The sequence below is a fragment of the Cygnus olor genome, chromosome 5 (genome assembly GCF_009769625.2).
Source record: "Cygnus olor isolate bCygOlo1 chromosome 5, bCygOlo1.pri.v2, whole genome shotgun sequence".
NCBI classification, from domain to species: Eukaryota; Metazoa; Chordata; class Aves; order Anseriformes; family Anatidae; genus Cygnus; species Cygnus olor.
In genome coordinates, this window is record NC_049173.1 from 50,236,895 (window position 1) to 50,251,401 (window position 14,507).

The 14,507-nt window shown below is 36.7% G+C and overlaps 1 protein-coding gene across 6 annotated transcripts in view; it reads left to right on the plus strand.

Annotated features, from left to right (window-relative positions):
- The window catches only part of LOC121070991 (intraflagellar transport associated protein), a 39,147-nt gene extending 25,926 nt beyond the window's left edge, over positions 1 to 13,221 (plus strand). For all 6 annotated transcript variants that reach the window (XM_040558876.1, XM_040558878.1, XM_040558875.1 and 3 more), the window contains 2 exons: positions 5,481 to 5,611; positions 11,592 to 13,221. In XM_040558876.1, the coding sequence (XP_040414810.1) occupies positions 5,481 to 5,611; positions 11,592 to 11,756 (296 nt within the window). In that variant the 3' untranslated portion in view covers positions 11,757 to 13,221. The remainder of the gene's footprint in view (positions 1 to 5,480; positions 5,612 to 11,591) is intronic.
- Positions 13,222 to 14,507: the final 1,286 nt, after the last annotated feature.

Genomic DNA, 14,507 nt, shown 5'->3' on the forward strand with positions numbered 1-14,507 from the left:
CTGGGAATTGAAGATTTCTTTTTGGTGCAGTGTTTGTGCGCCCGTTTTTCCCTTTGTTAGGACATTGTTCTGTGTTTGTCTTATATTGTGATAATATCTTAAAAACTGGGGCTCACTAGTGGAAGCCTAAACTCACATTTCATTGATGCAAAGAGGCTTTTCAGTATCTAGTTTGGTGGAAGTATTGTTAAATATCTCTAGCTCAAAACAGGCCCCAAATCAGATGATGAGAAATAAGCCCAACACTAAAATACGAGGCAGGGCAGTGACGAAAGAAGAGTTTTGGCAGAGCTTGGGGATAGCTGCCACTTTCTGGACCATGTCAGACCTTGCCTCTCTACAGGCTTTTAAGTCATTTCTGTGTGTGTGCGAGGGTAAACGCTAATCGCATACATCCAGAAACACCTAGTTATACAGACTGCATTTGAACAAGATGAGAATTACAAAAACAATCATCTGCTTGTACTGTTTGAACATCACTTTGTGAAAACCACAGCAGGAAAGTTTTTGTTACTGCTTTTATTGGTAATTATCAAAAATAATAAATATCATGTTATACCATCTCTACTGTAGATTATCAGTGTGCTAATTAGTAGATTTTTATGTGACATTTGATTTGGCTTTCAATATCTGCTGTCTTCAGCTTCTCCCATGAGACAGCACTCCCTGCACACACCCCTTCAGTGCAGAAAGAGGCCACATCAACCCCTAAGCAATCAACGGCTCTCAGTAACAACATGAAGCATTTAGATCATATTTTATAACATTGAAACACTGCATGGCCAGCAGCTAATTATTCCTTCTTTGCTGTGTAAAGAAAGTAAACAGCAACCTGACTTCTACCTGGGAAACCCACAGCCTGGATCTTGCACAGGGCTTCAAGGGAGACAGCTATTCAGTCAAGAAAAAAACAACCCCGTTGACTCCTAAGTCAGTGTGCAGAAAACAGGCCTCATCGTTGGATAGTTCCCTTATATGTTAAAATCCACTTAATAGGCTTCATTGTAAAAGATGTATATTCTTATTCTTATGGAAAGCATAGCAACAACATGCAAATTAAAATACAAACTGATACTGCTACTTCATACTGATACTGATACTTCACTTGTTTGCCATAGTGAAGTAACATAATATTGCTAATGGCCACCTTAATAAAGGATTACTGGTGAAGGGTTCCAATTAGTTTTAAGTGAGGCAAAGCATGGCACAAATTTGAAAGGCATGCTGTTGCTGGCCTCTTTAAATGCTGCCACTTGCATGCCAAATGATAGAGTTCATATTGGCACAACAAGCTAGGATACCCAGTGAAGAATACACCTTGCCAGTACAATTACAACAAGCTTTTATCTCTACTTGTTATTGGCAACTGTTCAGTATCTCTGTACTTCATGTAGCTTTAAGGGCGGATCACTTAGCTATCAACTGTACCTTCATACAATAGATAGTCACACTTAAGGGGAAATGACTCAAAGCTAAAGGTGTGAAAATCATGGTAGAAAATAGGTGTTAAAACATCCCATCTAAACCAGTGCCTTTTGGAGGATGATCTGGGAGAATCATTCTAGCAGTGGTCTTCTTTTTAATTTTCCTAAGTCCAGTATCTTTTGAGGTGAGAACACAGCTGCTTCTTATGGAAAAAGCAGCCCATAGATTTGGCCACTATGAAAATTTGTTGTAGCTGTTTTCATTAGACAGCACTGGGCTGCAAGCCTGAAACCAAGGCAGTGCTTTTTCATTGTGTATCTTTGGCTCAGTAAACCTTGATTGGCAAAGTAAAATTGCTGCCCTAAACCATAGCTTTAACCCATAGTGTAGAGACAGTATGCGTATGGTGGACTGTTTAATTGCTTTTTCTCATTGAATTTAATCTATAATTGTGAGTGGCTTAAGGCAACAATAGAAATGATCAGGCTTTCTCCAGGGACAGATGGAGAATGCCTAGTACCTGTGCTTTGGCAACAGAATTCCTTTCCAGGACTGGAGACAAATCACTTGCTGTAGGGCTGAAAGGATACTTAGGTAATAGTAGGTAATACTTGTATAAAATACAAAATATGTAGAAGCATGGCTAGGGACCTTGAGTGTGGTCTTTTTTAAATACAGGAGAATATTAAAATAGGACTAATTAAATGCATGAGTGAGGATGCATAAGCAAGGATATTGGAGTCTCATCAGGCTTAGAACACTGATAGACGAAAACTTGTCTTTTCAAGGTCCCAATTTTCTGTAGCCCCACAGAAGTTAAGGAGAACCTGAGTGACTCAGTCAATTTGAATGTGAGGGCAAGCATAACAATTTGATTCTTTAAATAAGCAGTCCTTTAAGCAAATCATATCAATATATTGTTTTCCATAATCTGTGCCTTCCCAGATATATTTTGAGCCTATTTTTACATCCAGAAAAATCCAGCTTGGGGAACAGGATTCAGAGTTCTGTAGATTTTTATCAAGTATGTGGCTCCACCAAACCTAAGAATCTGTTGCTTTTTTTCTCCTCCAGTCTCTGCAACCCATTTAACATTGCCTTAAGATGATTTCACACGAGACAGCTCTTTGGGGCTAGCAGTCTGAAGCTTGAGAAACAGAGGAGAGAGCAAAATTTAGCTTTTAATATTTTTCGTTACTGCTACCTTCCTCATCTCCCCATCAACAGAATTTTTGTCAAACATAGTGTCTGAAGGTGGTAAAGCCTGTCTTAGCCTATCTAGAGCTGTGCATCAGTTGGCTCGGTAATTGTAAAGATAAGACTTCAAACTTCTTCACTCCAGAGGGTTCACATCCAATTTATGACATCAAATTCTTTGTTTCTCTATTTATAATTAACGTCAATGGTACAAAACGAACAGCAACAAAACAATTTAGTGGTATTCACAAATTTAGTGGTCGCTTTCTGTGGGTCTATCACGTGAAAAAAAAGAACTAAAAAGAATTACTCAGTTTTGTAAACTGTTCCACTGCACTATACAGGACGTGAGTAAAACTGTAGAAGTTCATTGCCACATCATCCAGGAAGTTGGTTCTTCCTGGTATGAGGGAAGGTGTATTTCAAGATCTCTTCTCAGCTTCTTGATATCATGCCTGCTCAATTATCTCTATATATGGTGTCATTGGCAGTATTCAAGGCATTCCTGTTGCTAATTAATCACCTCCACAGAGAACATAATTAGCAGCTTAATTAGGATCATCATCCACTACTGCTGTAGCATCAGCTTAATCCAGCTGTGAGGTACTGGCTAGAACTTACAATAGCCTACAGTTCCTTTGGGAGCTCCCACTGAGAAGGACCGTCAAAACTCCCTATTTTTTCTCTCTGAAGGAGTTTCTTGATTAAACATTATCAGGGAAAGCAGCATTTACCAATTAGACTTTCATATGCTGTCATGCAGCCAGGATAGAGAGACAAAGCTCATTTCTGACATGTCTACTGGCAAACCAAGTTTGATTACCACATTCTTATGGGGTGATTGAAGGAAATTTCAAACATTGTTTGCATTACTAACGAGCCTTAAAAAATTGGAATTGACATTCTGAGTACGACAAGCACTTCTTGCTAAAAGCAAAAATAAATTTCCTTCTGTTGTCCCAATTTTTAAGAGTTGTCTTTTTGAGCCATTGCCAGGTGGTTACATAACAGTGCTTCCTCCTCATCTTTTCTCCACAGATTGGTCAGTTGTGGGGGAAAAACTGCTCTTAGTACAGAAATAAGTGCAGTGTTTATATTAGGAGATGATACAAACCTCTTGATGTCCAGGCTTTCCTCTCTTCAGTGGGGGTATATATTTAGGCTGCAAGTTTGAAACAATAGCAGAAGATGCCATTGCCTTTTAATGAGCATTCACATCTTCCTTCTGTCCTGTTTTGACACCAGTTATAAAGGAATGAAAAAAGCAGTTGCAGAACATGTGAAGCCGTAGAATATAGTCCTGTGGACTGCACAGTTTTTTTCAGAAAGCTGTCCTATATGACTGATGCAGAATAAGATCAAATGCTATGCTGAGAATAAGGACTGAAAGCACATAGATGACTAGAGGTAGATATAAGCAACCAAGAGTGTAGGCATGAAAATTGTAAACCACTTATATGTGAATCACAAACCAAAACACAAAAATCCAGGAATGAAATACCCAAGGGAGTAAATTCAGATCTTTAATAAATACATTCTACTTCACAAACCCAAAGTAGATAGGCCTTGAAATAAAGTTGTCAAGAGAAAAGCTAAATGAAGTATTTGATCATGGATTATTTTAAGGCATAGCTAGGAAATCATTATTTTGAAATGCAGGTTTACAGGAGGATAACAGGTCCTTGACCACACTGCTGTGGTGAAAATGTGTGCAGGTAGAGATAAATGGTCATTTCTTTCTTTTCACTGTGGATCTATATACCCTCTTGTTAGTTGCATTAAGTAACATTCAAGGAACATTTTCAAAGTTTATTCTGAGATTTCAAGAGGAAATCAAGCTACTAAAATCTAGTATAAAGTTGTAAGGAATTTGTGTACCAGGCAGAAAAAATAGTAGGTTGATTTATGTAATCCTTCAACTAAATTGCAAGACATATGGTTCCCTTAAGATTCTTCGTGGAAGCATTACTGAGACAAGATGGACACATCTGTGGTGTAGCTGAGCTGAGATTGATGCATGTTAAAAGATACTTCGAAAATCTAAGGCGTATCCTTCTAAGCTGTCACAGAAAGTAAATCTACTTTTCCCAGTATGAACGTTTTGCTTAAGTGTGTAAAGGAAAAGTGATTCAGAAATCTGTGTATTTGTGAACTATGGGCCAAATCCTGCCAATGTGAAAAGGTTATGTGTTCCTGTATCCTGGATATGTAGAATTCCTCTTCGGTGCCTCTGGAAAGTTCAGGGAGGGACAAACATCCCTGAAATATCCTTGGACAACAGTTATCTGGCACTCTAGTGGGAAATATTATTACTTCTTTCAGGTATTTTTACTTTATGCTTCAGGAGATTCACGTTAAGGCAAATGCATTGCAAAGATTCCTTATGCCCAATGTGTAAGAGGGTGAAACTCCAGGAAAAGAGCATTGAAATGGGCTGCCCAGGTAATCAGTGAAAATACCAGACTTAATCCTTGTTGTGCATAACTCCTATTGCCAAAGTTTCTGCTCAGGTCCTTCCTTCCTTCTCATGAAAGAGAGAAATCTAGTCCCAAGTTTTCTCTGAGTTTAGGAATATCTAGATCCAGAATTTTAATTCAGCATCCTCAGGAAAAAAGAGCTAGCCATCTGTTTAATCAAGTTTGATTTTTCCTTAGTATAGTATATTTTATTATCTAGATTCTAGCTCAGGACTGCATGCATCTGTTTGCAAGATAATTGCCTGTATTATATATTATGCAACAATAAGTACAACACACTGACTAACAAGCTTCTGTCTGTATCTAAGCACTACATGATTTTACACACGATTGTGTTAACATACATTGATAGAAGGATAAAGTTGAGTATTTTTTATTCAGCAGGGTCATTAGTTCTTCCAGGACAGGTGGAACAGACAGTGACTTGCTGTACACCAGCTTTTGATAAGCCTGTTCAGCGAAAGTTCGGAACCTTGTTGGTGCCACAGCCATTGGACAGCAAAACACAAGAGGTATGAGGTCAGATTTATTTATTTAAACACTTCTTTTTTTTAAAAAAACCTGTTGGCTTCTAATGTTATTCACAAGGGGACAGAGGGATTGTGTGGAACTGCTGTGAGTTTACAAATCACATTCTTAATGTTTGAATTAATGAATTCTGAAATACATTAAGAATTGAGGTAAATACTCTTAATACAAAGGTTCTGCTTTATCTTGCATACTGTTGCTATATAATCCTATGTTTTCAAATTGCAGACAAATTGCAACACTCCAAGTTGTATGTGGGCTTTTTAATATTTAATTGGTGTAATTTGCAAAATATTCAAGCAAACTCTTGCACTTCCTCACCTTTTAAGAAATCATAACTTACGTGGGCCATTTAATTTTCCAATGATTGCATGGTCTTACAACATCGTGCAGTTCTCATTGAGCTGGATATAGGAACTGTCTTCTGCAGCAATGAGGTAGTGAATGATCACTAATATGATATTTGAAGAAGGTTTTAGAATATATTGTGATCAGAATTGGAATTTGTTCTTTCGGAAATGAGTAGTAGCAAGATGCTGCTGAGGATCTGTATCATCTAGGTCTGGCATGGAGAGCTTTGTGGCATGGAGTCTCAGCCTTTTAATCAGACAAAATCAATACATGTTTTAATTTAGAATTGCCATTTTCCCCCAGAATTTCAGACAGAAGGTGTGGATTGCTCACAGGCTTACTTTAAGTCATTAAACTTCCTATCCAAATAGTCATTGTGAGCATTAACTTTCCAGGATGTTTATATTGAAAAGAATTTTTCACAACACTTTTTCCGTTGCCTGATCATCATAATAAAAGCTGAAGTTAGCTTCTGGCTAAAACTGGGCAGTTTTGATAGCTTCATATGTTTATTGATGTCCCATGAGGCTTAAACCAAGTTTATAAATGATGTGTGACCAAGGAAGGATTGATGGTGTGGCAGGGCATATGGTGTCTCATTTCCAGAGCTGAGTTGTAGTTGGTTCTTTGCAATAAACTCTTTACTATAAGGAACAAGTCTGCTTTGGGAAAAAGTAAATGTTCTAAAATGACCTTTCAAGCTCTAATACCTTCCATTCTGTGAATAAAAATATTTGCTCTTTTCCCTGAGGATTGACGTAATTCAAAGTTTTTTGCCTTGAGAAATATCCATTGGCACACAAAAAAACGTAGAATGAGGTTTTATAGTTTGCTCGTTTGATAACTTCTGTATAAAATCAAAGAAGGAGAGTTGTAGCAGCCTGCAGTGTTCATAAATGATTGCATATGACTCTTTAAGTTATAATTCATGAAAAATAGATGAAGATCCCACTGCATGCAAAATTCATTTCTGTTTGAGGAAAAGTTGGGTTTTGAAAGGGAAACTGACTACTATTACATTGGTTAAGGGTTGCTGCATTTTTCAAGAATAAATACTTAGGATTTTCACAACTGTTTGGTTGGTGCCAGACTCTGCAATACTCAAAATGAAGGCAGTCTTTCCCCTAAATTATACATGTTTTAGTGCCTTCACTTAGATAATAGAAATGTGGCCTGATTTTTAGAACTGTCAAGGCTGAACAGGTCTATTTTAAAATCCCTCAGTGCTTCAAATTGTCATTGCTGTGAAAATTAAGTCTTGCATTGCTTATGGCAGGACTACTTGAGAAAAAGATTTACCCTGAAGACATCCCTGCTTTGAAATGACTGTTCCCTGTCCATCAAAACAAATCTGTTAGGGAAGGGCAACAGAATGTGGCTGCCTATTTGTTTTTTGCAGGGCATAAGGGAAAACCCTTCTCTTTGAAAAATAAACAAGTGCAATGGAGGAGCAGAATATCTGTGCTATGGACATATTTGTGAGGGACTTCAGTGGAAGTTTTACATCTCTGAATGTATTGCTAGGGAAGGTTTAATGTAAAAAAGAAGCTCTGTTAAAGCGCAGTGCACAACTTGGCTAATTATTCAAGGACAGCTCTCCCTGAACATGTTTCTTCTATCAAAAGTTGTTGATACAGCAATGACACAAGAAATTATTTGGCCAGCAATTTTGCTTCCTCTTTCTACCCTGGTTTTAGACATTTTTATATATATATATATATATATCTATTCTGAAATTTTAATATAGACAGTGCACCATACATGACCTCCCACAAATTGAAAAAGTGGAAGCAGCATTCCCTCCATGATTGAAATACATTATCACGTAACATTTACCTCCCCTACCTGGATATTTATTCTCTTCATTATTTCTACTTAATACTTTCTTTCATAAAAGACAGGTTTTATGTTTATTTATTTATTAACTGTATGTGTTAATGTCTAGGTTCTTTATTTGTTCTTATTTCCCCCCTGCATGCATATAACTTCAGTTGAATGCATATTTTTCACGTACTTACTATTCACATTCATTCAAAGTGGGGCTCATCTCACCTAATTTCAGCTCTGAATTTAGTCTAATTTAGTCCTGTTATCAGGAGGAAGAGAGAAGCACCTCCAGTAAGTGATTCATCTCACTTGCTGTCAGTATTTGTCCTAAGATATAATATATCTCTGTCTGTTATCAGAGGCTGACTCTCAGGCTGGTTCTTTTTTGGCTGGCTGCTTTAATCTAGAAGCCTAATTTTTGTATAGCTGGGATTAGGAAAGATGAATTCTACCCTTCTATTCCCCATTGTTAGTCTTTAGTTTGAGCGTTCAAAAAAGTATTTACCGTGCCCCTTTTTATCATTTTAACTGTGGAATGGCAGCATCTAAAACCTAAAATGCAGCTTCCATTGACCTCTTTTGGTCTAAGATTCTACTGCTAGGCCTCAACTGATGTTTGTTTCTACTAAGTGCTATGCATAAATGCAACAAGAACAAGGAAGAACTTGTAACCTAAAGACAGGCTTGACAAAGTGAAGGAAGATGGAAGAGTTGTATCTTTTCAGAGGCTGGTAAAGACACAGAGATTGAGTGACTTGTCCAGGATGATGAAGCAGTAGTGGAAAATGGGCCATGATTTATTGACTTTCAGTCCAGTGCCCCTAGCTTAAGACAACCCTTTTTTTTCTCCAAGTAACCCATACTAAGTTTATATGATATAAAGGCATACATGCCTTTCCCCCTTTTTATACTCATAGTTATTGACTTGGTAAGTTTTCTTTTGAGTATACAATGAAATCATCAGTGAGTGTATGCACATCCTTTACATAACTTGAACAAGTGAATTGTAGTGTGCCGTAATTACACAGAAGTACAGGATTTAGAAGAGAGTCAAGCTGTTCAGTTAACTGTAACTCCACACAGATTAATAAAAAGAACTCAGTTGCCAATTATTAATAGACTTTTGAAAGTCTCAACTTTAAGGTGTTTTATTTACAAAATTATTATGAACAGCCTCTAGCAAAATACTTCAGTTATTAATATGAATATTGCATTCTTTTTCCCTTAATTTGGACATGCAGGATCTGTAAATGAAAATGATTCTTTCTTCAGAGAGTAAATCACAGGAGCAATCTTAAGCAAACTGGCAGTTTTCTAATAGAGCAGAATTCTATTCCCAGAGAGCTCTCAAAAATATTTCAATTAGATGTTAAATTAGACACCTGAAATTCACATATTTCTCTCAGCTCCTTAGGCAAAAATAACAAGATAATAACTCGATCAGCTCAGAGGATTCAGTGTTCTATTGCAAAATGTCTTCCTTTTGAAATAGATCAAAATTGCAGTTTGCAATATAAAAAATTTATACTGCTTGTCTGCATGGAAGGTTGAAGTGAATAGCTTCCTGAGAGAAGAAGAAAAGAATCCCTACTGCTTTGAATGCTCATTTGAGAGATGAAGCACACAGATAAATATGCAATGTGAATAAACTTTTCAAATGTGCAATGAATGTGTAATAGAAAAATAGGTATCAGTGAAAGCAGGTATGTTATACTTTGGCATCTATTTCCAGTTAGCATTTTGGGTTTCATTTTTTTTTTTTCCTAACCAAAATTTTTTCCATTTTTTTTCTGCATCTGCATAAAAAGTTATTGGAAAGACACAAAGTTCAACACAAGGGCACAGCGAATGACTGTCTCCGTAAACAGTGTTACAAGAGATTTGTTCTTATAGAATCCCTATGAAGGTTTACTGTAACTTAAACTGTTCTTAGCTTAATTACCTTTAGATGTGAATATTTTTACAACCAAACTGACTGAAAAATATTTGTACATTGCATTAGATTTTACAAGTGTTTTGTATTTCCTCAAAGGAAAGAAAGGTAGTAATGAAACCCAATTGCTAGTACCCTTACTATACGGAATTTTAGGAGTCTTTGCCTGTAGGAAAGATGAAACTGGCCATAAATATAGTGAGGAGGTCAAGGAGTTGATCATAGCCCTAATGGCAAAGAGAGCTTGTGGTGTGCAGACTTTGTGTTATGTAAAGATTTCCTGAATGTGCTGTTTATAAAAGTTAATGATGGCTTACCTGGGATAGTCTATGGACATAAGCAAGGTAATGTTTGCATGTAGAATTAATACCTTTTCCTAGACCAACTTTATCTACAAAGTTCATTTATCTTATTTATAAATGCCTATGGTCTAGGGGTCTGTATCTAGGATGATTTATATGCTCCAGCATCTGTTGAAGCCAATGTAAGCCAGGTCCCTGGAACATTAAGCAATGTAGGTGATTAATAAAATTATACAAAACTGGAAAAATATTTCCTGTTCAATCAGACAGAATATGCTTATTTGTTTTGTTGGATGCAAGGAAGGACACTCAGCATTTTACAGCCACTGCTCAATTTAGAAGACACAGTACCCCACAAAATTTATGTTAACATTTTATAAGAAGCTGCAGTGACACAGTTAATGACAGAGAATTATATATTATTCTTATTATATAATAATAAGTCGGAGAAGTTTCCTCTCCAGTAGCAGGGCACCCACCAGACATAGCAGTGAATATCTTGTAAGTATCCATGTAAAGGATGCATTATTAAGTAAACTGTAATGCTTCAATGAGGATTCGTCAGATGTTTGAAAATAAGTGTTTAAATGTTTGGTTGATTTGGTTCTGGAGTACTTAATTCTTGGAAACACAAAGCCCTTGAGGAGGTGTGCTATCTGTCATGGTTGAAATTTCTAGATATGTTATATTAATTTCTCAAAAGATAGAGAACATTTCTGTACAGTTTGGGCAGTGAGGATGTGTCTCCTGTGTAGCTGTGGAATTCATTTTATGTAAATGATTACCATAAACCTTTTGTGCTGTGGCCTCCTGCAGTTCCTTTTCAGCACACAGCCTGCCATAGTTATTTGTTTTCATTATTTTATTTTATAGGCAGAGAGTTAACTCTAAGATATTTCTGTGAGAAGCAATATAAGCAATATAGAAACACTGTACAATATGTCAGGAGAGCAAATATCGGCAAGCGCAGTAAGACCCTGTGTTCATTATGTAAGAAATCCAAACCATCAAATTGCGTATCTCTGAAATGGTGAAAATGATTAGAGTCTGAACATTGATTATGTGTCATTTTGCTTATTCCACTCCTGTCCTTTGTTGAAACTGTGTTCTGGGCAGCACGTTACATTAGTATCAGATGTACACTGACATTTTATGTGTCATTAGCCCAAATTTTAAGGATATGGAATCTGTCTTTGAAATTTAACATGGCTGTACATAACTTGCCCATATCCCCACAGCCCGGGCTCTACAAGTGGCAGAAATATAGTAGATGTGTGCAAGGAAGGTTCTTAGATTCCTCGCCTTGAGCAAAATTAGCTAATGATATTCATTCAGATATAGTGCAGTACAAATGGGGCACATTAAATGACTTAAATTAGGTCAAATTGAATAATTGAATTTATTCTTTTACTTAAAAACAGCTTAATCAGCTGAGAGTGCTGGAGTCAGAAGAAATAGTTTAATTAAATATTAATTAGAAGTTTATATTTTGAGCTTCCTTATCATTACTTGCAGCAATATTATTTATGCATCTGTTTTTGTTCATTACAGCTACTAGGGGATGATGTTCAACCATTCTTACTCGATGAAGAATTTGATTATGACAATGTGGCATTGACCCCAAAGTTCTCTGAAGCCGAGCTGAAGGCCATTATAGAATTGTCTGAAGAGAAGAAGAGAGGACAGATGTCAAGTCCAGCAGGAGCTGAAGACTGAATCAGATGCATCCTGAGTGACATTGTGTGCAGTGCTGGTGAAAAACATTTTAGGGGGTAAATCTAGCTTCTGGATTTACCCTTAGTGTTTTTATCTGTGTGGGCAGTAAATGACATCGTTAGGATTTTTTTTGTGTGTTTCACCAAGGTGCCTTGGAGCCTGAGGCTGCCTTTATACCTTCTTCTAGTCCAAATGAAAGCACAGAACAGGGACATAGTGCTTGCTCAGAGTTGCTTGTTTAGTAGCCCTTCAGCCAGCGAGGAACTTTTACTATCTTTTTGTATTCTGTACACTGATTTGCCTTGGCATTCAGGTTGGCTAAGGAGGCCTCTTTTGGTACCTAAACCCCATGGGATTTTTGAATATATCAGTAGCCTTTAATATTCTTATCCCCAGTGCTTAGCTTCTTTGCTGTTTTCCAGGTGGTACAAGGCAGTTGGAAAGATGTCTCAAACAACAGCTATGAATTCTCTTTTGTAAAAAAAGAAAAAAAATCCTTTACTGGAGTGAAGCCCATGTTGCCTCAGTCTAGGCATGCTGGAATAATTGCTCCATAGGACCAAAACAAGCTGGCATGATTCAGAATAGCTGTATGGCTACTCTGGCTTACATTTGGTACTGACTAGTCCAGAGGTAGTCCTAAAGCTGCCTTTGCCTATTCTTTCAGTAATGCAAGTAACAGCTTTTTGCAGCTGACGCATCAGTCTATAGACTTTTTCCCTGTCATTATAAGATTTAAAGATACAGAGTTATAACAGGGAATAAATCTGGGGATGTTTTTTTCCTCTGTTCTGAGTTACTTTAGTGCTGCAGAGAAATAAATATTCCTGTTTCCAATAAACTTTTTCGAACGAGTTGATCAAAATTGATGTTGTATAACTACTGACAATTAAACATGTACTGCTACAAAAACCCTTCCAGACAGAGAAAAATATAGTGGTCTAATCCATTAAAGAAATTGGCATTGAAAGGCTGTCAGATTTAACTTTTTTTTGCAGTAGATGATTCCAGATACTAGTTTATGGCTTATACTCAGCATCACTGAAATACAGTAAGCTTTGGAGCTTAGTAGAGTACACACAGTATGAGCGGGAGAGAAGAATGTGCATCTTTGGCACAAGATAGTATGAACTTGTGCCACAAGATGTTTGGAATTTATTTTTTTAGCTTACTGTAGAAGCTTTGCTCATGCGGCTTGGTTTAACATCACAATTCTGGATTGTATGACTGGTCTTTCTGGTATTACTCCATTAGCTAAAGTTGATTGATTGACCAACATCTTGCCCTTGGCTTATCTCCATTATTTCTGAAGTGGGTGATTAAAGTGATGAATATGGGAACAGTGCCTAAGTAGAGACTAGAGACCAAACCACAAGTTGTTTAAAGACTCTGAGTGAAATCCCTGCAGTTGATTGGCTGCTCCATTGTCAGAAATATAAGAAAACAATTAAAGTGTTTTGATGTTCCAAAGGAAATTTTTTTTTGATCAGTAACTTTCTAGACTGTAACCTTGCACCACTGAAATCTGAATAGCATTTGTTTTGAGGAATGGTATTTACCTCAATTAGAGGGATGTAACTTAAGGGGTAGGTTAACAGCAACAACAATAACAACAACAACAACAACAACAAAAGTAAGCTAAGGTAAGATGAGTGCTGTAAAACTACGAGTATGTTGTACAGAAGAACTGATCGGTACAGGACCTTGCTGTAGAAGGTAATGAGAAATATATTCTTAACATCTACACACAAAATACCTGTGCTGTAGTTGAAATAGATTTTGATGCAATTGATTGTGTAGTAGATTTTGCTGATGTTTGGGAAACTTTTTTTTTTTAATTGGACAGACTTAAATTCAATGAAGCATTTTGTTGAACCAAGATATTTTGAATGAAGTTCTTGAGATCTGACCAACTGGAATTTTCCAGTGAAACATTTGGATAAAAAATCCTGAGCAGGTCTGTTTTTAAAATTATCTTGTTCTTGAAGTTGCAGATGATGTGTATAAATGGGAGGGATAAGAAAGAAGTTCTTGTAGAGCTCCACGAGGAAGAAATAGAAAACTGCTGTACAAAAATATCAAGGTCAGCCTTTAAAGGCATCAACAGAAAAACAAGGAATGCAACCTCTTAACATACATATGTATAGCAAAGATACAGCAAAGGAACCTTTAGTCTAAGACCTCTGTGTATAATTTGCTATTCTGAAAACAAAGAATCAACCATAAATAAAGACGGGCTTTTGTGGGTTTGTGGAATGATTTAATGAAGATAATAAATTTGGCACTCTTTATATTCTTTTAGAAAGGTATGAGGCACAAAAGCTGTAGATCAGTCCTGCTGGAGTCCTATTGCCAGTATAGTCAATGAGAACTTGTCCAGGGGTTCATAATGATCTTCAGGCCAAATCAGCTCTGTAAACTCTTAAGTGCATTTTCTATTCATTTCATTAACGATTTTTCTCTGTGCATTAGGGATACATCCAGCCATTCACTTCCTTCTCTCACAGGCAGATGATTCGCTTACCAAATGTTCAGAGTACCTATTATGCTCCATAAGTGTCATTCAGTATAGTCATTATATGGTTCCGTTTGATATAAAGAAACACTTTGCTGCAGAATACCCAACAAAATTGGAACTCTTTAGTGACATTTATCTTATGCAGAGAAATGGGAATAATTCACTTACATTTACACTACTCATGAGTTAGATTTTTGCTCTTTATTAAGAGAGATGAATATCACTGTGGAGAT